The following is a 23,668-nucleotide window of genomic DNA, read 5'->3' on the forward strand; positions in this document are numbered from 1 at the left end:
CAACCGCAAATTTTAACAAAATCTTGCTAAAATTCAAGCTATTAAAATCTTTGAAACAATTTCATGGTCTCAAGAGACTATCCCGTATGCCTATTTCATGCTTTAAATAGTTTCTCTGGCTCATAAAGATCCATAAACTTGGAACATGATAATAATTTTCCGAAAATTTGAAAAAAAAAAGCTTAAAAAATTGCTAAGGCTGGAGTCATTAAAATATTGATAACAATTTCATTATCTGTAGAAACTATGCAGCAGTTTATTATCAAACCTTGGAGGAGGTCCCTAGGGCGCTGGTGCCGGAAAAAAATTATAAAAATTTCAAAAAGATTCAAAAAAACTTTTTGCAAATATTTTTTTAAAAATTGCTGATATTAAAATCTTGAAAACATTCCATTACATCTGGAAGCTATGCAGTAACCTATAATCAAAACCTAGATGAGGTTATATGGCTCTTGAGGCTGTAGGATTGTAAAAATGACAAAATTTCAAAAATCTTGAAGAAATTTGCAAATTGCATTAGAAAATCTGCTAAAAATTGTGATAATAAAAGTTGAAAACTAATCCATGGCTAAGAAATGTTTTCGATTAAATTATTATCAAATCCTAACGGAGGTTTTTTGTTAGGCTGAGCTTTTTGTTAGGGGGGTGGGCAAAAGCTCGGTGGGGGGTCAACGTTGGGGGTGTTCAACCTCTAAGAACCGCCCTTCACACCATAAGTATACATCTCCAAAACATTTTTAGCTGAAACAGAGCTGAAAGGCTCTAAGAGCACTTAATGCCCGCTGGGCGCTACCTGTTTATCTCGTTTTTGAGGACACAAAGTCAAAAGCGTCAGACGAAAAATCGGTCAAGCGAAAAATCGCATAAAAAGACCGACAGGACTAATATATAATTGCTACAAACTTCGTTTAAGAGCAATTAAAAACGAATTGTTGAAATAATTTTAATTACATTTAGTTTTTTAATGCAGGACTTACTCTGTATGCCGGTTCTGAAATGTAAAACAACTTCATGTTGCCGAAATTGGGTCTGTTTCGAGAAATATCGCTCTTCGATATATACGAGCAGATAACTGCACACAAAAAGCTGGTTTGTAAGAGCTGTAAGTTTTTTCAATGGGACGAAAGTTCTTTTTATTTTTTCTTAATGCTTGAATTCATTCACAGTAGGACAAAAACTTATGTAAAGCACATTTTCGAAAAAAATTACGGCAATTGATTTTTACAATTAAGTAAGTACAATTGATCAAGAGGGTGTTTACATATGTGCCTGGCACATAATTTGCAGCTGTGAAGACTAACTTTAATCAAAAACAATCTGAATGGCTCTGAAGAGCAAATTTCGAAGCTCAATCTAGTTCTACAGGGTTTGTATTTCAAAATGCCTTATCTAGGATTAAAACACTCACGTGCACATTCTGAAATGCCAAAAGTCTGCAGTGCCAGAAGTGAAAATGCCAGAAGTTGCTACTTAGCCAGAAGTTGAATTTCGTCACTTAAAAACGTGCGCGTTTCGTGTTTTAAGCATGGTTACGTGACTCTGCAGAAGTCACTTCGAAATTCGGACTTAATATTTCGATCCGCTTCGCGGTTCTTGATAAACTCCGGAAGTTCTCAGTGACTTCAAGCAGAGTCACCTAACCATTACTTAGAGGCACTGCTGGATAGAAACCCACCCATGCATATACTGCGATAGTATATATGCTTTCTGGTAGCTTTAAGTAGCATTCTTCTATTAGAACCAAATATGATAATATTCTGCTTATAGCTCAGAATTATCAACCTTATCTGGACTGTAGAATGAATTAGTGTTGTATGATGAAATAGTTCAATATTTGATTGGTTTTGGAATTTATTGGTGATTGCCAACTAAGTCGCTTACCGAAATTCATTTTCAGAGCAATGACTCTGAGCCGAGATTGATTGGTATTGTTGAAAGCATAAATATGAACAGTCAAAGACGTCTCCTGTTAAATTTGAAGCAATTTTCGACTAACTGGTGTCAGAAATCGAATAAAAGTTGCTTAGTTTTGGCGCATAAAGAGCGTGATTATCGACGTCAACGCAGAAGTCATTTTCACAGCGCTGGTTATCCTGTAGCTGTTTTCATAGCAAGCACTGCGCCATTTGTACTTGATGATAAAAGCGAAACAAAATCTGCGACTGGTGAAGTTGACCACATTGCAGGAAAATTTGTGAATAATTTGCCAACTTTCAAGTTGAATGCTGTGAAGTCCCATAATAATGTCGAGAATGGAGTTTGGGTGGTTTTTGGGCATGGTGTTTATGACGTCACAGACTTCGTTCAGAATCACCCTGGTGGTGACGTCATTTTATTGGCCGCGGGAGGAGATATCGGGCCATATTGGAATGTATATTCGCAACACCATACACAACAGGTTTACGATATGTTGGAGCAATATAGAATTGGGAACTTGGATATCGAAGATTACAAGAGTAAGTTGAACTTTTAAAAATGACAAGAAATCTCACATAAAAATGTGCTCAGCACAAAAAGTTCAAACATTCCTTGGTAGGAGTTACACCTTGCCATCCTTCCGAAGTAAATTTATTTTATTTTGTAAATTTTTTAGGCAAAGACTCAACCAAAACTCAAAAATTTTCTCAGTTCCATAAAGTTGAAATAATCGAACGTTCGAAAAACGCCTAAAACATGCAAATGAGCAATCTGAACACTTTTTTCTGAAACGTGTGTTTATTTCAACTTCATGGGACACGCTATACTTCTGGCAGCCAATAAAACAGAATTAATTGTCAAAAATTGTCAAAAAGATCACGAATATGAGTTTTTCAAATGGTGGTCGACAAATTGGAACGGGTGATTTAAAACAATGATCTTTTATCTTCAATCATAAATTGTAGATTTCTAGAGTTTAGGGTGAAATCTTCCTGTTTACAATAAGGCAGATCAAGGAGAATCGCTAATTTTTGCATATAATGTTCCAACCCATCAAATTAACAATGTGCAAACTTTATTCGATATATCGTCAATTATTTGTTTGCAAGTAATTAAGCCTCTGCTCCATCAGTAACTGAATACTATATTGAAGGTGTGTTTGCTTACAAAATTATTGAAGCGGCATGTTTGGAAGAAAGCCGTATAATTCAATCTCAAAGTGTCCTTTGTTATCAATCTGCTTCCAAGTTTGCCATTTTGCAGTGTTCAATATTGAACAGGTTACAACCCGTTTGTGTAGGAACGGAAACTTGAACTTCAGCTTTTTCGGAAAAGAACTAAATTAATACTGACTTTGATTTATTCCCCAACAAAGAAGCAAATTCTAAATTTGGAACCGTACAAAGATAATGACGAAGAAATTTAAACTGGTGAGAACGAGTGAATGAGTAAATATTGATTCTGATAAAGACTCTATGGTAGGTCTACCACCAAATTCTCACGCACGTAATGGAGGATTAGAAACCCATATTGGGGACTTATGGTATCAAAGTTATGAATGACTTTCCGAAAACTTTTCCCAAAAAGGCACTTTTCACACAACGACTAGGAATCCGTGGTAAAGAGAACTTTACTATCATATCCAAACATAGATAAGCAGTATATATACTGCTCATTTTCGGCCCGTTTATGTAACGAAACCAATCTGAAAAAAACTAAATCCGTGTCATAGTCAAATTTAAGGAGTCGGCCAGTGAGTTAACAGATCTGTCACGGTACTGAAGATTTCAATTTTTGTTGAAGTTAGTGTATTCGGGTAACTACTTTTCGTTAAAATAATTTACCAATCTTTCAACAATTTTCTCCTTCTGGACCTGGTAGCATAAGTTAGGAGAAACTAAGCCGATATCTATTAAGTAGGGACTATACGTTTAGCCTTTTGGGATAGAAATCTTAAACTAGTTGTTCTACAAGAACCGGAACCTAGTATTCCTTAATACTAGGTAATTGTTAGTGCAGTGTTTTCTAAATTAGAAACTTTTAATTGTACAGATCTAGCAACTTTTCATCACACCTTTAAAGATCTAAACCAAATCCTTAGATCTAGCTTAAAATAATTGGATCTATCTTAGTTTGGTGGCTATTAAAAATAGTGGTCAATCAAAAGATAATTAGGTTAGGGTAGGAAACGAAACTGGAGGTCAACACTGAGGCCGGAGACATCAAGACGTATATTTTCTGAGTGTTAATTGGCCAAGCTCCTTCCAGGAGACCGCATCGTGAAGCCACTCTGAGGGTAGGGTTGCCTTATCGTAGAAGACTTGGGCAAGTTAAGTCAACCCATGTAGTATGGAATGGTTAACCAAGTAGACAATAAAAACTGTCTGCAGTAACCTGAAGTACCTAATGGGCAAATTCTTAACGTTCTATGAAGTTTGTTAATACTCGTCTTGTTGGGTTGTGGAGTGAGCACCGACGAGCTCTTCACGCCATCTACTGTCTTGTTCAATCAAGTATATTGGTTGATCGATGAATTAGTTAATTGAATTGAGGACCTGGTATAATCCTCAGTCAATCGTAGAGTCACCGCTTGATTCCTTTTGGTAAGAACATTTCTTAGGAACTAACATATCACAACATAGAGGCATTTCAAAACTTTTTTCTTCTAACATTATTATTATTGGCAAGTGAGCACTGTTCTATAATGCCTCAAAAGAGTTCATTTAGGGATCGAACGAAGGGCTTGGTGTGACCCTTTAGTCTAATTAAGAGCAGTGGGTTTGTGAAGTTACTACCCCTTTCAGTAGTTTTTTGATTTAAGGATTTTTTCTAGGAATACTTGTGGAATTGCGAATAAGGTAAACCTCCATCCTAAATATTCAAATTCTATATTATACATCTCAAAGTGTCCTTAGTTATCAATCTGCTTCCAAGTTTGCCATTTTGCAGTCTTCAATTTTGAACAGCTTACAACCCGTCTGTAGTTTTTCAAAGAAGTTAAATTATGATAATGTAAATCACCTCCTTCCTCTGTAAAATAAATTACTATCAAAAAAACAATTTGTGATTGTGGTACGTTTCAATGCTTATTTCTGTTTGATTTGATAACAATTGAATTGCGTTGATTTGCATTACAAACATTGATGAGGGCATCTAAACAGAATTTTTAGCAAAACGGGACAGATAGAAAAGTAGTTTTTTAATCAAGCTAGACTAATGAAGTAGAAGCAAATTGACGGTAACAAAAAAGTCTGCCAACTTTCGGTTTGCCGCCAAGCCGTTTTTCCAAAACCAGCCTATTGGAAGATCATACGTTTTGTTACAATAAAAATTTGTTGACAAAAGACGTTTTTGGAACAAAAAATTAGGTGGCCTACCTGTACCAAATTAAACCTTCTTTTAAATAAAGTAGCTGCGATTTACAGAATAAATGAAAGGATTGAGAATAGGTAAGTATTGTCTACTTTTACAATGTATTAGGATAAAGAAGTGGAAATGAGTGAGAAATTTACAAACGAGTAAATTTACTCAAATATTTGGTACTGGTAGATGCCTTTAATAATATATCATGTTATCATAATATCATATCTTACAAGTAAAAAATGGTATTTTTACCACAATGATTCTCTTGCCTAAATATCACACTAAATCACTGCTCAGGTTTTCAATGGCTTACCAAAGCAATTTAAACTTGAAAAAAATCAGCGATTGATTTTCTTTTTGTCCAAAAACTGCTAAATTTATTTTTAAAAGTAATTATTTTCAGATAATAAATTTAAGCGCAATTTTCTTATTGTGTCTGCGTAGTAAAGATAATATCTGATGTCCCCATTGTTCGAAAATTTATTGAACATATCCCAGGTAGAAGCTCAATCAATCTACAAATTTTGAATCTTCTTTTTTCCCTCCCACCGATTAGTAACTTTTTTCTTATCCCGTTTAGTTGAAAATTGATCATTTCATTATGCTCAAAAGTTTGTTATCGCCGTTTCCAAAGTATTATTTAAAAAAGATAAAATTGTGAAAATGAAAATTTGTATAACTAAAACGAAAAAATAACAGCTTGTTTCGCTTGTGAATCGATTACGTTGTTATGTAATAAACCTGTGCAAAATATTTAAGCATTGCAACAGAAGGCTGAAACAGTGCAAGATGCCTATACCAATGACCCCAAAAGACACCCGGCCCTGATTGTGAGGCAACAGAAACCTTTCAACGCTGAAACGCCTCCCGTAATTGCTGTCCAAAACCAGTTCACACCTCAGTCACTCTTTTTCGTGAGAAATCACATGCCGGTTCCTGACATAAAGGAAAGCGACTATGAGTTTCACGTGGAAATGGGCACGATAATGAGGGAAAGGGATCAGAAGGGAAAAGGAGTGGAATCTGTGTCATCGAAGAGGCTGACTTTGGATGACTTGAAGAAGAATTTCAAACCAAAAACTGTAGAAGCTGTTATACAATGTAGCGGAAATAGGCGGGATGACTTCAATAAATATAAGGTGAATATTTTTTCACACATCTTTATTAAAAGAAACCTTGCAGTTTAGTAATAGCTTTATCGATGTTATACCAGGGTATATAATGATATTTGAATTAATGTTTTAAGCAGTAATGTGTATCTGCTTTTCCGTAAATTCAGAGTTGAGAACGCAATTAAGTCTGAACCGTAGGGCTCGTCAACTGAATTTGCAAGCCTAAAATCATTTGTTATCACGAACCTGGGTAATTGTTTTCATGGGTTCGTTTTTTCACCCAAGCAGTGAAATAAACCGGCGTCACGCGAAACTCAACCGCATTCGTAAAATGACTTTTTGCGTACAGTAGCACAAGTTAATAGCTAGACAGTAATACATGATTGGTTTTGTTTAATGACGTTTTTTTGACAGATAAAAAAGTTTGTTACAACAGTTTGAGCTTCTTTAAGGAGTTCATGTCTGTGTTCTTCAATGATGCCATCCTTTGTCTAAGTTGTTTCGAAATGCAGTTTTGGAATTTCTAACAATAATAATTTTTTCGAATCTTTGCCTTTTTCGGTTGCTTAGAACTCCAGTTTAATACCTGATTTTAGGAACATTTTATTATTTAAATTCTCTCAAACAAAGTTGGAAAAAAATATTTGGGCTCTGGTGGTCTTCATGGTGCTTTTCGCTCAGTCGATTTATCGCCGGACCATTTTCGTCCTCAAAAAAGGGGTTAAACTGGTGAAGCCGGTGCCTAAAGCAGGTCTGAACCCCGCTCCGACACAAACACTCCCCTACTGTTTCGCCCCTTTTAAGTAACTTTAGGCTCTATTGCTCTAGGATTTTTGTTTAATCTGTGTTTTTCCTGTAATCATGTCAAATTTTTATCTTTTCAGGCAACTATAGCCGTTGATGAAATCTTTTTTTGACTCCCTGTAAGTGGCCTTATTCAGTGTGATCATTTTCATAAACACTTTGAATTCTGCAGTTAAATATGAGCGTTAATTTTAATCGAGACAAGACATGGAAATGGAACAAAAAGGCTCCTTATTTACTCCAGTTTTTAAAGGAGATTTAGGAATTGAAGTTTGACAAATTTTTCACTTTTGAGAGCCAATTTTTGTTCGCGTGCGGCAATTTGACTTCTCACTGGAAGTAATTTTCAAGTCGTTGCGTGAGCTGGTTTTTTTACTTGATAGTGAACAAGTTGTGGTTGAAGAATTGTCCTGCTATCTTTTTGTTTCATCATGTCAGTTTTCACGGCAAGCCTCAGAAGAAATATTTTAATCTTTCTGCTATTATATACTGGTTTTATCTGTTTGGTGTCATTTCTTACAATAATTAGCTGTGAGATTTAAGCTGAATTGTGTGATCAGTTTCTTGCTCATAGATGATCAACTTACCCTCTAAATATTGCTTTTTTGTAATATCAAGTTTGCTTTAAACCCTTCCTTCTCAGTTGCTTTCGGTGGTCAATGGAATGTGCTGCTACAATGAATCCTTTAAAGAGCTGCGAAGCTGTAAGCTGAGTGGAGCTATATTGCGGTGTTCGTCATTTTTACAATGCAAAGAACTTGAATTGGATTGAGGCGCTCTTTTTTGAAGATATGTACACACATTTTCATAATTTTTGAAGTCAAATTTTAGTAGTGATTTTGGTCACGCTGAAACTGGAAATGGAGCAAAAACAAGTGGTTTTGGGGCATAAATTTCTTTGCTCTATTTTTCAAGTACAGTAAGAAAATAATGTTTGAACAAAAACAAGTTTTTCTATTGTAATTTCTTGTTCACGTGCGGCAAATTGTCTTCTGTGTTAACTGTTTTCGGGGAGAAATTCGGGGAAAATTGGAAGAAAAATAGTCAAAGCCTTGACTCAGATGTCCTTAAAAATTTGTCTGAAAACTTCACAAACTGTCTACCATATATTAGAAAAAGTAAAGGTGTAACTTCCCGCTAGTAGAGAACTGATTTGAACTCAAAATGTATTATTTGATGTTTGTGCAGCTTTTAAAAAATTTCCTTGGTGTACGTAGCTTTTTGGTACTATAGTGTATATATCTGTATTTTTTTGTTTGTGACTACGATTACGATATAAATTACCAAACGTAGATCAATTATACTCTTTGCGTTAAAAAGTAGTTTATGTCCTAAGCAACTATAGACCTGCCATGTTTCATCGTTTTTTCTTGAAAAACATTTTCTCGTTTTAGCTCTATTTGAATGCGTAAGCAACTATGCATTGAAAAATTTTCATGAACAAGGAAAAAGTATCAGTCCACTGATATCATATGAGCTCTTCTTTTTTTGATATTTAAGGAAGTGAAAGGCTTAACTTGGGCATTGACTGCCATCTCGAATGCTACTTGGACTGGAGTTCTGTTACGTGATGTCCTCTTGACCAGCACTGGACTGAGTGAAGAAGAACTGAAAAAGAAATTCAAACATGTCCAGTTTGAGGGCTATGACTCATCGGCTGATGGGACCAGCTACGGTGCCAGCATCCCCCTTCACAAAGCTATCAGTAGGTAAACGATATCATGCACAATCATTCATACAAACTTGCATAAATATTCTCAACTTAAGTATCATTTCGGATTTTGCCGTAATGCGGTAGATTTTATTTCATAATTTTGTATATGTAGGCGACTCTTTTGAAGTTACTAAGAAAATCTGACAATAACCCACGTAACAGCCGTGAGTGACTTTAGAAGAGGCACGTAACTTGTTTGGGATCTGTTCTGTTTCGCCGCTCTCAATCCCACCCCTCCCCCGCGCTTAGTGGGAGTGGGCGCATAACTTTTAAGCCCTCAGGCGCCCGTTCTTTTTTGTAGTAACGTGCTATATAACAACACGCGGATATAAAAACACTGGGTGGTTGAGGGATGCAGAATTGATCCTTTGTTTGAAATACGAGCTTTGCAAGTTTAAAATCTTTGTAGATGGCAATTTGGTTTTTTTAATTGGGGTGGGGGTGTTGTTTGTTGATATATGTTGTTTTTCTATCATGTTATTCTAATATTTCTTCCTACGTTTTTGGGTGAAGGTAAAAGTTCACTCTTTATCTATTTTTAGGTGCGGATTGTGAGGTGCTGTTGGCGTGGGAGTTGAACGGGGAACCTCTCTCGCGTGACCATGGCTTCCCTCTCCGAGTGGTGGTACCAGGGACAGTGGGTGCCAGGAGTGTGAAGTGGCTAAAAAATATCCGCCTCTCAACAGAGGAATCCAAAAGCCATTGGCAACAGAAGGACTACAAGATGTTCCACTCTTCTGTTGATTGGAGCAATGTTGATTGGTCCAAGTCACCCTCTGTTCAGGTAAATATCTACTTTGTGTCTCTTGAGTTAAGATTTAACAGCATTTTATGCCTATACAGTCTAATATGCTACAGTCTTCAAGTGTAATACGAACATCAATTTTAGCTTTTTGGGACATTTATAATTGGGACGAAGCATTGAGGGGCTTGTTACTGAGCTCTGTTTTTTTTTCACTAAACAAGTCTATAATCCATTTTCTACGGTTTTGGGGAAAGGCACGGGGTCCTACTCTCACCTTGTGTTCTAGTTTTTTAATTCCAAAATTTTAATACCAGAATTGAACATAACCGACTAAACGTCGGAAGAATTGCTTTCGAACGAATAGTGGGAGCTCTAATTAATTGCAGCCTGCTTCAGTCGGGGGTGGGTGGCTAAATGGGAGTAAGAAGTTTAATAGTGGGCTTCAAATAACCACATTAGAGGTTAACATATACCACTATTAAGATTTAAAGTAAAAAATGTCACCAGTTTCGACAGTTCTACTTCTTTTCACCCCGATTTATTTAACCCCCTATAATTTAACCCCGTATATAATCACCCCTCAGTCACTTAACCCCGCAATTTATTCACCCCGAAATCGGTTTAACACCGAAATCTTTTATCTATTTCGGCATCCAAAAGAACAATTAGCAACGCTAAAGTTCAAAGGACTTAAATAACACAAAAGTACTGACCTTCAAGAGTGCGGCATTGAACAGCTTGCGTTTGTTTAAAATCAAAGAATAATGACGAGACTGCTTTTTAGAGAAATGACTTTGATCGAAAAAGAACACTTGACAAGTCTGACCTCTTCTATGTTGCACTTTGATTTGAATCAAAAAGTTCAAAAACTGTCCTAGTCTAGGAGACGGAAGAACCGGTACTTTTCAAATGGAAGGATGTAAGCTAAATTTTAAAACCTACTTTCCGAGTAGGCATAAAATAGCAATTGGGACATTTATGGGACAATTATAATTGGGACGAAGCATTGATGGGCTTGTTACTGAGCTCTGTTTTTTTTCACTAAACAAGTCTATAATCCATTTTCTACGGTTTTGGGGAAAGTCACGGGGTCGTACTCTCACCTTGTATTCTAGTTTTTTAATTCCAAAATTTTAATACCAGAATTGAACATAACCGACTAAACGTCGGAAGAATTGCTCTCGAACGACTAGTGGGAGCTCTAATCTATTGCAGCCTGCTTCAATCGGGGGGGGGGGGGGTGGGTGGCTAAATGAGAATCAGAAGTTCAACAGTGGGCTTCAAATAACCACATTAGAGGTTAACATATGCCACTATTAAGATTTAAAGTGAAAAATGGCACCAGTTTCGACGGTTCTACTTCTTTTCACCTCGATTTTTTTAACCTCCTATAATTTAACCCCGTATATAATCACCCCTCAGTCACTTAACCCCGCATTTTATTCACTCCGAAATCGGTTTAACACCGAAATCTTTCATCTATTTCGGCATCCAAAAGAACAATTAGCAAAGCTAAAGTTCAAAGGACTTAAATAACACAAAAGTACTGACCTTCAAGAGTGCGGCATTGAACAGCTTGCGTTTGTTTAAAATCAAAGAATAATGACGAGACTGATTTTTAGAGAAATGACTTTGATCGAAGAAGAACACTTGACAAGTCTGACCTCTTTTATGTTGCACTTTGATTTGAATCAAAAAAGTTCAAAAACTGTCCTAGTCTAGGAGACGGAAGAACCGGTACTTTTCAAATGGAAAGATGTAAGCTAAATTTTAAAACCTAATTTCCGAGTAGGCATAAAATAGCAATTGGGACATTTTTGGGACAATTATCATTGGGACGAAGCATTGATGGGCTTGTTACTGAGCTGTTTTTTTCACTAAACCAGTCTATAATCCATTTTCTACGGTTTTGGGGAAAGGCACGGGGTCCTACTCTCACCTTGTGTTCTAGTTTTTTAATTCAAAATTTTTAATACCAGAATTGAACATAACCGACTAAACGTCGGAAGAATTGCTCTCGAACGACTAGTGGAAGCTCTAATCTATTGCAGCCTGCTTCAATCGGGGGGGGGGGTGGCTAAAGGAGACTCAGAAGTTCAACAGTGGGCTTCAAATAACCACATTAGAGGTTAACATATGCCACTATTAAGATTTAAAGTGAAAAATGGCACCAGTTTCGACGGTTCTACTTCTTTTCACCTCGATTTTTTTAACCTCCTATAATTTAACCCCGTATATAATCACCCCTCAGTCACTTAACCCCGCATTTTATTCACTCCGAAATCGGTTTAACACCGAAATCTTTCATCTATTTCGGCATCCAAAAGAACAATTAGCAAAGCTAAAGTTCAAAGGACTTAAATAACACAAAAGTACTGACCTTCAAGAGTGCGGCATTGAACAGCTTGCGTTTGTTTAAAATCAAAGAATAATGACGAGACTGATTTTTAGAGAAATGACTTTGATCGAAGAAGAACACTTGACAAGTCTGACCTCTTTTATGTTGCACTTTGATTTGAATCAAAAAAGTTCAAAAACTGTCCTAGTCTAGGAGACGGAAGAACCGGTACTTTTCAAATGGAAAGATGTAAGCTAAATTTTAAAACCTAATTTCCGAGTAGGCATAAAATAGCAATTGGGACATTTTTGGGACAATTATCATTGGGACGAAGCATTGATGGGCTTGTTACTGAGCTGTTTTTTTCACTAAACCAGTCTATAATCCATTTTCTACGGTTTTGGGGAAAGGCACGGGGTCCTACTCTCACCTTGTGTTCTAGTTTTTTAATTCAAAATTTTTAATACCAGAATTGAACATAACCGACTAAACGTCGGAAGAATTGCTCTCGAACGACTAGTGGAAGCTCTAATCTATTGCAGCCTGCTTCAATCGGGGGGGGGGTGGCTAAAGGAGACTCAGAAGTTCAACAGTGGGCTTCAAATAACCACATTAGAGGTTAACATATGCCACTATTAAGATTTAAAGTGAAAAATGGCACCAGTTTCGACGGTTCTACTTCTTTTCACCTCGATTTTTTTAACCTCCTATAATTTAACCCCGTATATAATCACCCCTCAGTCACTTAACCCCGCATTTTATTCACTCCGAAATCGGTTTAACACCGAAATCTTTCATCTATTTCGGCATCCAAAAGAACAATTAGCAAAGCTAAAGTTCAAAGGACTTAAATAACACAAAAGTACTGACCTTCAAGAGTGCGGCATTGAACAGCTTGCGTTTGTTTAAAATCAAAGAATAATGACGAGACTGATTTTTAGAGAAATGACTTTGATCGAAGAAGAACACTTGACAAGTCTGACCTCTTTTATGTTGCACTTTAATTTGAATCAAAAAAGTTCAAAAACTGTCCTAGTCTAGGAGACGGAAGAACCGGTACTTTTCAAATGGAAAGATGTAAGCTAAATTTTAAAACCTAATTTCCGAGTAGGCATAAAATAGCAATTGGGACATTTTTGGGACAATTATAATTGGGACGAAGCATTGATGGGCTTGTTACTGAGCTCTGTTTTTTTTTCACTAAACCAGTCTATAATCCATTTTCTACGGTTTTGGGGAAAGGCACGGGGTCCTACTCTCACCTTGTGTTCTAGTTTTTTAATTCCAAATTTTTAATACCAGAATTGAACATAACCGACTAAACGTCGGAAGAATTGCTCTCGAACGACTAGTGGGAGCTCTAATGTATTGCAGCCTGCTTCAATCGGGGGGGGGGGGTGGCTAAATCGGACTCAGAAGTTCAACAGTGGGCTGCAAATAAACACATTAGAGGTTAACATATGCCACTATTAAGATTTAAAGTGAAAAATGGCACCAGTTTCGACGGTTCTACTTCTTTTCACCTCGATTTTTTTAACCTCCTATAATTTAACCCCGTATATAATCACCCCTCAGTCACTTAACCCCGCATTTTATTCACTCCGAAATCGGTTTAACACCGAAATCTTTCATCTATTTCGGCATCCAAAAGAACAATTAGCAAAGCTAAAGTTCAAAGGACTTAAATAACACAAAAGTACTGACCTTCAAGAGTGCGGCATTGAACAGCTTGCGTTTGTTTAAAATCAAAGAATAATGACGAGACTGATTTTTAGAGAAATGACTTTGATCGAAGAAGAACACTTGACAAGTCTGACCTCTTTTATGTTGCACTTTAATTTGAATCAAAAAAGTTCAAAAACTGTCCTAGTCTAGGAGACGGAAGAACCGGTACTTTTCAAATGGAAAGATGTAAGCTAAATTTTAAAACCTAATTTCCGAGTAGGCATAAAATAGCAATTGGGACATTTTTGGGACAATTATAATTGGGACGAAGCATTGATGGGCTTGTTACTGAGCTCTGTTTTTTTTTCACTAAACCAGTCTATAATCCATTTTCTACGGTTTTGGGGAAAGGCACGGGGTCCTGCTCTCACCTTGTGTTCTAGTTTTTTAATTCCAAATTTTTAATACCAGAATTGAACATAACCGACTAAACGTCGGAAGAATTGCTCTCGAACGACTAGTGGGAGCTCTAATGTATTGCAGCCTGCTTCAATCGGGGGGGGGGGGGTGGCTAAATCGGACTCAGAAGTTCAACAGTGGGCTGCAAATAAACACATTAGAGGTTAACATATGCCACTATTAAGATTTAAAGTGAAAAATGGCACCAGTTTCGACGGTTCTACTTCTTTTCACCTCGATTTTTTTTAACCTCCTATAATTTAACCCCGTATATAATCACCCCTCAGTCACTTAACCCCGCATTTTATTCACTCCGAAATCGGTTTAACACCGAAATCTTTCATCTATTTCGGCATCCAAAAGAACAATTAGCAAAGCTAAAGTTCAAAGGACTTAAATAACACAAAAGTACTGACCTTCAAGAGTGCGGCATTGAACAGCTTGCGTTTGTTTAAAATCAAAGAATAATGACGAGACTGATTTTTAGAGAAATGACTTTGATCGAAGAAGAACACTTGACAAGTCTGACCTCTTTTATGTTGCACTTTAATTTGAATCAAAAAAGTTCAAAAACTGTCCTAGTCTAGGAGACGGAAGAACCGGTACTTTTCAAATGGAAAGATGTAAGCTAAATTTTAAAACCTAATTTCCGAGTAGGCATAAAATAGCAATTGGGACATTTTTGGGACAATTATAATTGGGACGAAGCATTGATGGGCTTGTTACTGAGCTGTTTTTTTTTCACTAAACCAGTCTATAATCCATTTTCTACGGTTTTGGGGAAAGGCACGGGGTCCTACTCTCACCTTGTGTTCTAGTTTTTTAATTCCAAATTTTTAATACCAGAATTGAACATAACCGACTAAACGTCGGAAGAATTGCTCTCGAACGACTAGTGGGAGCTCTAATGTATTGCAGCCTGCTTCAATCGGGGGGGGGGGGGGGGTGGCTAAATCGGACTCAGAAGTTCAACAGTGGGCTGCAAATAAACACATTAGAGGTTAACATATGCCACTATTAAGATTTAAAGTGAAAAATGGCACCAGTTTCGACGGTTCTACTTCTTCTCACCTCGATTTTTTTAACCTCCTATAATTTAACCCCGTATATAATCACCCCTCAGTCACTTAACCCCGCATTTTATTCACTCCGAAATCGGTTTAACACCGAAATCTTTCATCTATTTCGGGATCCAAAAGAACAATTAGCAAAGTTAAAGTTCAAAGGACTTAAATAACACAAAAGTACTGACCTTCAAGAGTGCGGCATTGAACAGCTTGCGTTTGTTTAAAATCAAAGAATAATGACGAGACTGATTTTTAGAGAAATGACTTTGATCGAAGAAGAACACTTGACAAGTCTGACCTCTTTTATGTTGCACTTTGATTTGAATCAAAAAAGTTCAAAAACTGTCCTAGTCTAGGAGACGGAAGAACCGGTACTTTTCAAATGGAAAGATGTAAGCTAAATTTTAAAACCTAATTTCCGAGTAGGCATAAAATAGCAATTGGGACATTTTTGGGACAATTATAATTGGGACGGAGCATTGATGGGCTTGTTACTGAGCTCTGTTTTTTTTCACTAAACCAGTCTATAATCCATTTTCTACGGTTTTGGGGAAAGGCACGGGGTCCTACTCTCACCTTGTGTTCTAGTTTTTTAATTCCAAATTTTTAATACCAGAATTGAACATAACCGACTAAACGTCGGAAGAATTGCTCTCGAACGACTAGTGGGAGCTCTAAAGTATTGCAGCCTGCTTCAATCGGGGGGGGGGGGGGTGGCTAAATCGGACTCAGAAGTTCAACAGTGGGCTGCAAATAAACACATTAGAGGTTAACATATGCCACTATTAACATTTAAAGTAAAAAATGACACCAGTTTCGACAGTTCTACTTCTTTTCACCCCGATTTATTTAACCCCCTATAATTTAACCCCGTATATAATCACCCCTCAGTCACTTAACCCCGCATTTTATTCACTCCGAAGTCGGTTTAACACCGAAATCTTTCATCTATTTCGGCATCCAAAAGAACAATTAGCAAAGCTAAAGTTCAAAGGACTTAAATAACACAAAACTACTGACCTTTAAGAGTGCGGCATTGAACAGCTTGCGTTTGTTTAAAATCAAAGAATAATGACGAGACTGTTTTTTAGAACAATGACTTTGATCAAAAAAGAACACTTGACAATTCTGACCTCTTTTATGTTGCACTTTGATTTGAATCAAAAAAGTTCAAAAACTGTCCTTGTCTAGAAGACGGAAGAACCGGTACTTTTCAAATGGAAGGATGTAAGCTAAATTTTAAAACTACTTTCCGAGCAGGCATAAAATAGCAATTCAAAACTAAATTTAACCGTGTATTTAACAGAATTTCCAATGAAATCCAGGTTGATATTTTTGCTAGCAGCTACGCTGTGCAAGCTTCATATCTAAATGTTGCAAAACTGTGTCCCAATTAGGGTTCCCATCATAGGGTTAACGCCCGGGATCAAATTCCCTAATGAGTCGCGATATGAGGCTTCGAGGTAACTCCGTGAGGACGCAAGGAGGGCGCCAACTCAACAATATTAAGATGGATTTCGAATTTAAGTTAACATAAAAACAAACACAATAAAATACACAATAAATACACAACTAAGTCAAACTGGCAATAGTCCTGAAAAAATGAATATCAGTTTCATCCCTGTAAATTTTCACCAAGTTTTGCACTTTCCCTTTCCAATTCTCATACTTCTTCTTCTTTGGGAATTTGTGACCGGATGAGGCATTCAAAAAAAGTTTAATTTTTGGACCGCTGCGTCTTTTTGTAAGTTAGTCAAAAGTTTCCAAATTCCGGGATGGGATACGCTGAACAAAGCTTGTATCCCATAATGCCAGCCCTCAACAGCATTAGTTGTTCTAGCAATTCCCTCAAATGGCTGCGTCTCCTTAATTCCAAATTTGTGGGGAGAATGTGGCAAGACGGTTCAATAGTGGACACTTGATATAATTTGTTTGGAAATATAAACAAAGCTCGTCTATTTTCTCAATAACGACGCTATCTAAATTCTGCTGATCCGCCACATTAGTTATTTCCTCGACAATCAATTCAAAAGATTTTTCTATTTGCTCATTTTTTTCGAAAGCTAGAGCAGGGATCATTTCAAGCGCCAGGGCCACTTAATGATTTTCTGACACCAGCTTTTTTAGTCCAAGTTCTCCAATTTTTCTAACAAAATTTTGAGTTAAATGGAAATAACAGCCCGACAACATTGAAGCTGGATGATGTTTTTGAAAGTCATTAATGGGGGCAATTTCAAAATCCAACAGAACCTTATCTGGCTTGCAATCTGGGGCAAAGGTTTTTAAGGCATCAAGTTATTGGCTGTACGGTTTTTTCCGTTTTATTGGGAAGGATGGCATATAAACAAGCAGGGGCAATACTGAGAACATACACATGAAGGGTGTATATTTCATAGAAGTTTTTGGGCGATAGTTTAAACGTTCCATCCCCAAGCCAAAACTTGGAGCTTTCGGGAACGGATGTCATATAGGGATCACCAAAAACTAAAATACGCTCGTGGTGTTCTTTTCCGCTGTCATACCGCAAAAACTCTTGAAAATTATCAGGTATATCAAATTGCCGGTCCGATGGCTCATAAATTGACACTGTTTGTATAACCTTTCTCAAGCGCTGCGAGGTTTGTTTTAAATTTCGTTTTGATGGCAATGCATACTGGGTCGAAAGAACGTCAGTTACTGGTAAAATTGCGGAAGCTAAGGCTGCTGCGGGCGTTAGGTTTTCACTCAGGGCTTTGATCTCTTTTATAACTTTTAGTGTGGCCGGCTTTCCAATCAAAGCATTATGATTGTGTTCACCGTTCACGCGAATAAGTTGGTCGTCTTGTGTTAAAGCGGAAACGCGGCACTTAAACTTTGATATTTTGCGCAATTCCAGGCAGTGCTAAACTTATTTAATCTTTTAACATAAAACTCATGGCCTTCTACAACCAATATTTCTTTGTTTTTGGATGAAATAGTAAACTCAAAGTTGGCAGTTATCATGCTGAATTCAAAATGCGATAAAACAAGAAGTGTTCTTGAGTTCCATCCACTTTTCAATTGCTTTTAATTGCCCCATTGAGGATTAGATGAGATAACTAATTCGCTAATTGTTATAGTTTTGCATTAAACTATTGCGTCGTTAGCTCTATGTCCCTGACAATTATGATCCATGAATTTACAGATTAAAATCGGGGTGAAATGATTGAGGTGTGAAAAGTTTGTTCACACCTCAGTTATTTCACCCCGATTTTAATCTCCATTAATTCATATAAAATTAATAGAGGCTTAATTATCCTCAATTATAGGAAGCTTAAAATCGGGGTGAAACAATATAGTGGTTAAATAATTGAGGGTTAAATGATATAGGGGTTAAAAAATCGGGTTTAAAATTTAGGGGGTTAAAAGAATAGGGGTGAAAAAACAGGACACCGTTTTGACGCACTTTTCATTTGACTTTTAGTATTAAATTGCCGCCAATTGAGTTAAGCTGCTTGAAATTGTGATTAAGAGAGAATTTTAGATCACGCGAAACGCAGAAACTCAAAGGCGTAAAAGTCACTCGAAAAGTGAAAATGGTCAAGCGAACATTTTGCAGAAAAAAAGACACACGTTTACAATAATTGCCATGAACTTCGTTCAAGAGCAATTAATCAGAATTCAGAATGTTTTGACTCATTGCAATATTCTGTTTGAAATATGATCAATGTCAATTAAAAAAAAACAGCAACCAGAACTCACGACTAAAATGGAAAACTTAAGATGGAAATTGTGAGCAGATTTGCTCAAAATATCATTTTTCCTACAACCTTGAGAAGCACTTATTCCCAAGGAAAATTTACGCTGGGCAATCAGTCAATTTATTTTCATACCCTACGTTTAAACAGAGGTCACATTTCAATTTGCCTAAAAATTAATGTGTTGCAGCTTTAAAAATCAATTGTTGTTTAGTCGTGAGAAACGATAAACTGGTAAAACATAGTTGCGGCAGTCTACCCGTTTCTTCTTCATTATTATATTGTGGAACTCTTTGTTTGCAATTGAATATTTTGGTACCAGGACAATAAATTTGAAAAGCAGAAATTGGTACGCTATGTCTAAAATGGAATATGTTAGAGTTGATTTAGTAAGATTTACGAACACTGATGCTATTGCGTATAACGTCTTCGGTCGTGGTAATATTTTGTTTTGATAGATTGCTATCAACTCCTAAGAGCCGCTGAGGCGGAGGATGGCAATATGAGAAATGAAGTTGAATAATTTTAGTTCCGCTATCTGATTCTTCTTTTAATTAATTGCTTAAAACATTTGTAAGCAAAGTTTTCAACAAATGCTGCAACGAAAGCCTTTTTCCTGGTCGTACACTTCCCCTCCACCGCCAGGGGAGAAGTGACTGACACATGGGGCCGAGTCGACAGATACACGATCGTAAAATACATAATCAAGCGGCAACCACTGATTCAATTCGCTTGTTCTTATATTTGTCTTGCTTAAGTTTAACCAATCAGATTGGTTGACCAATGAAATAAGAGCATTCGGCTAGAACTCTCATTTTCCTATTTTGCTAAACGCCAAATCCGCTAGAATTCATAGCCCAGCTGAAGTTGGCGGTGGTGTGTTAAGCATGGCCAAATGCGCTAATCTCGAGCAAGTTAGCATAGAATTAATTTCAGCCACTGCGATTAGTTATTTTCGGTCTGCTGTTCCGGTTTTTCAACTTTTGATCAATTTTGTTTTAATTTTGTTTTGATTTAATAATTCAGTACACACTGAGGATGTCATTTAGTAAGTGATTCACTTGTTTTGTTTTCACATATTGCAGTTGCAATTCACTTAATTACAATTGTTTTTTTAAAGTTTTAAAGTAGCATTCATGGCTTGTAAAAGGACAATGATGAACTGATGTATAATTAGTGTTAGGACCTGGTTTTTGATAAACAACCATTGGTTTTTCCTTTTACAACTCTATGTTAAACTGTCCATTCTTTCATTGGTTTCAAATTTGAGTCTAAAAAAACTATTTAACTTATGCTATTGACCGTGAACTCAGTTTATGACGTTGTTTGAATTTTAGAGCTGCATTGCTGTAAGTTAAGCAATAGCTAAGTTGATGCTGTTTTAGTTTTTTGTTTAGCTGTTTACACACATTCTGTGTTATACATTTTCGCGCCGCTCACACAAAGAGCAGTCTTGTTGATCTCCAAAGAGCAGTCTTGTTGATCTTGTTTTTCGTTCCGTTACGTTATAGTTGTTACGCTAATTGGAATTCGATTAATTGACAGGTCGTTGTCCTTGATGTGGAATTCAAATAATTTTTGATGTTTAGACTTCGTTAATTTCGTCCTTCAAAATTTGAATTGTTGCTACAGTTTAAATGTTTTATTTCGCGGTTTTGGAATATTGTTTTTGCGGAATGCGATTGTGATAGCAAATCAGTGAATGTAAATTGTTTCGAAACAAAGCTGAGCGGTTTTTTTTCAATTGCGTTAACTTTTTGTCGGTCTGTATTTTACTTCACCTAGAGTGATTAGTTGCTCTCCAGTGAGAAGCAATTATTCTAAATGTGTGTCTTTTTACGCAGATTTTTCGCTTGACCATTTGGGCTTTTCTAGAATCATCTTTGACTTTTTCACGCACTTCTTGATTTTTTAGTGATTTCAATTGCTCTCATCTCGAAAAAAAATTTGTTCAAACAAAACTGATTGTTAGAGAGACTATTACAAGGCCCTGATAGACGAGTGGTTAATACCTCAGATGAGGTGACGGAATCCGACTCAGGTGGTCAGGGTTCGAAATCTGCTTTTGGCTGATGTTTTTGCACCCATAAAGAGAAACTTCTAGGCTACAGCCCCTGAATTAAATTGCCCCGCCTGTCCTTCGAGAGCAATTTTTCTGACGTTAGTCGTTTTATGTTTTAAGTGTGCATTCCTAAGCCTAGATTTCATTTTGGGTGAACAAAATTACTTCTATTTGGACTCTTTCTTGAAATTAAGTTCGTGTGCCAAATAGTGACGGTGAATTAAAAGTTGTCATATGAGAATTACGCAAAACCTAGTTTCATTTAATCAACTCTCGTTACGATAACAACCGTTTCAAAAGTAACCGATGAAATGACTTGTTGGCACCCGATGAATACTGCCAAAATATCTGAAGCTTTGGCGAAACTGCTGTGATTTTACTCTTTCCGACACTCTCCCCCCCCCCCACGCACACACAAACACACACCCACACTTATGCTATATGGAGAGTATTCGCCTGAGAGTTTGAGAACTTCTCGATGTCGTTAACAAATGTTAGAGTATTCAACAATATTCATTATAATAACCAACTTAATAATCATTAATCACCGCTCGTGGCGATGACAGTGAACAATGTCGATTAAATTACTTCTTAGCGCCCTAAGAAGACTAAAGAAATCTGATGCGGTGACGAAACTCGGCCTCGTGATTAAGCTATTTTTTTCGCCATGCTTTTGTCGCCTTTGTTGCTACAAAGAGTCGTGGGAAAATTGAATCTATTCAGCTACACGGTGGCAGAAGTTTTTCAATTGTCGTAATCGCAACGAGAGTTGATTTAAAATATCAGCACACGGTTGTTATCTCTCTCTCTCTCTCTCTCTCTCTCTCTCTCTCTCTCGGTGTTCTTGTGGTGATTAAGTACATGTTACAACAAAACCTTATTAGCCCGAGGGACTTAGTGCCCTGACAAGAGGGTGCTTGTGCCCGAATGCGGAGCACGAGACCCGAGTGGGACTAAGATTTGTTCTAAGCATTTGTAGAGAACCAAAGGGTACAAAAGTGTTGAAATTCATTTGAAATTGAAGTTGAGTGTACAATTTTGCAGATTAAAGAACGAAAAGTTTTCTTCTTAAAAATGTTCTGGAATTGAAATAAACTAAAGGTCTCCTTCTCCAATAGCGAAGCAGCCGATTATTTATAGCGGTTGGATTCGAATGTCAAAAGTTACATTTCTTAGTTTGAAAGATTGAACTTAGACTTAACGAAGTAAAAGTTTTTGTCCTACACAAGTTTAGGACAAATTTTAGAGTTTCACACCTTTAAGTTTCAGTTCAATCTTTCAAACTAAGCTCTGCCTCGTAGTTTAAGTGACCGATGAAATCGTACCCTAGATTGTAGTTACTCAATGGGTGGTGGTGGATAATTAGCTCTAATTCCGCATTTTGACACAAGCCCATAACGTGACTAAAATGAACCCTTTAGACTCACGGGGCCAAATTCGAACCAAAACCTTGCAGTCTTTTGAGAACTGTTCATCCGATATTAGTCACTTATGTTTGTGTCATGTTTTTGTGAAGTGTGTACACTCTCAAATATCATCGAAACTGGACTGTATTAGACTGTCGGTTCTGTTGTTCTACCGAATTGTAATGTCATCTATATGTTTTTTTCCAAGTAGCCTTATGATGAATTTTGCACTGATAGATATTGCGTGATTACTTTTGTTCTTAGGAGTGTCCTGTTCAATGTGCTCTGTGTACTCCTTCCCCAAACACATCCATCAAAACAGACTCCGATTTGGAATTAAAAGGATATGCTTACAGTGGGGGAGGCAATGGAATCGTCAGAGTCGATGTCTCACTTGACGGGGGAAACTCCTGGAATCAGGCAGAACTCCTCGATTCCGACCAGGAGGCACCAAAAGAGTTCGGCTGGCGGTTGTGGACATTCACAGTGGAATCGGACACTCTTAAAAAGTTAATGTCGACTTCAAATTGTAAAGAATTGGATATTGTGGTCAAAGCTACAGACTCTTCTCATAATGTGATGCCTAAAGATGCAAAAGATGTCTGGAATATTAGAGGTATCATGAACAACTCCTGGCATCGGATCAAACTCAAATTAGTAGACTGAGAGCAAACAATTTTCCATGCAAATTTTCCAATAGACTCTACCGCATAATCATAAACATCATTAATTAAACAGGAACTCTGTATAATTTTCTACTTTCGTTTCTACGCTTCTATTTATCCTGTTCAAATCATATCTGTAGTATTGTAGATTTATAAATTATTTTTAATAATTATAATACATTCATTCTTTTCAAAATTACTTGTTAAAAATAGTCAAAATTTGAACGTGGGAGAGCACTATTGTACCGATGGCCCGTTCTCAAGTGACTCGTTCAGTATAGCTTGATGAAAATAAACCAAAATAAAAAAGAGTTTATCTAAGTACTTTTAAAATTGGGGGAAAACATTATACTGTTGTAACCCCTCATTAATCCTGTTGTATGCAAGCAACATAGGCATAACAACCAAAAATACAAAACTATCTTCATGACTTCAAGATACTCCGCAACAAGGATTGCTGACATATTGTTTTGATTTGAATTTAATTTTCGACAATTAATTTTTTTGGGCTGACAATTTGCGTTTCGAACATAAGTATACGACACTTAATTTTGTGTGAGGAGTTATAGCGGGAAAGGGCGATTTAATGATAGCGATCGAATTTTATATTTTCGAAAGTTTTGCAATGTTTACAG

The 23,668-nt window shown here is 36.8% G+C and overlaps 1 protein-coding gene across 1 annotated transcript; it reads left to right on the forward strand.

Annotated features, from left to right (window-relative positions):
* The first annotated feature begins 1,901 nt into the window (after positions 1-1,901).
* On the forward strand, positions 1,902-23,232 carry LOC142353004 (sulfite oxidase-like). Its single transcript, XM_075405182.1, has 5 exons — positions 1,902-2,456; positions 6,040-6,419; positions 8,697-8,901; positions 9,453-9,694; positions 22,633-23,232. The coding sequence occupies exons 1-5, from the start codon at positions 1,946-1,948 to the stop codon at positions 23,032-23,034; spliced, it is 1,740 nt and encodes a 579-aa protein (XP_075261297.1). The 5' UTR covers positions 1,902-1,945; the 3' UTR covers positions 23,035-23,232.
* The last annotated feature ends 436 nt before the right edge of the window (positions 23,233-23,668 follow it).

Source organism: Convolutriloba macropyga, chromosome 14, assembly GCF_964194025.1.
Source record: "Convolutriloba macropyga chromosome 14, txConMacr16.3, whole genome shotgun sequence".
Lineage (NCBI taxonomy): Eukaryota > Metazoa > Xenacoelomorpha > Acoela > Convolutidae > Convolutriloba > Convolutriloba macropyga.

Bases quoted from the DNA above. Each gene is read 5' to 3' on its own strand.
- LOC142353004 (XM_075405182.1), top strand. From the start codon at position 1,946: ATGAACAGTCAAAGACGTCTCCTGTTAAATTTGAAGCAATTTTCGACT. The intron at 6,420-8,696 runs GTGAATATTTTT...TTGATATTTAAG, and splicing joins ATGACTTCAATAAATATAAG to GAAGTGAAAGGCTTAACTTG. The intron at 8,902-9,452 runs GTAGGTAAACGA...ATCTATTTTTAG, and splicing joins CCCCCTTCACAAAGCTATCA to GTGCGGATTGTGAGGTGCTG.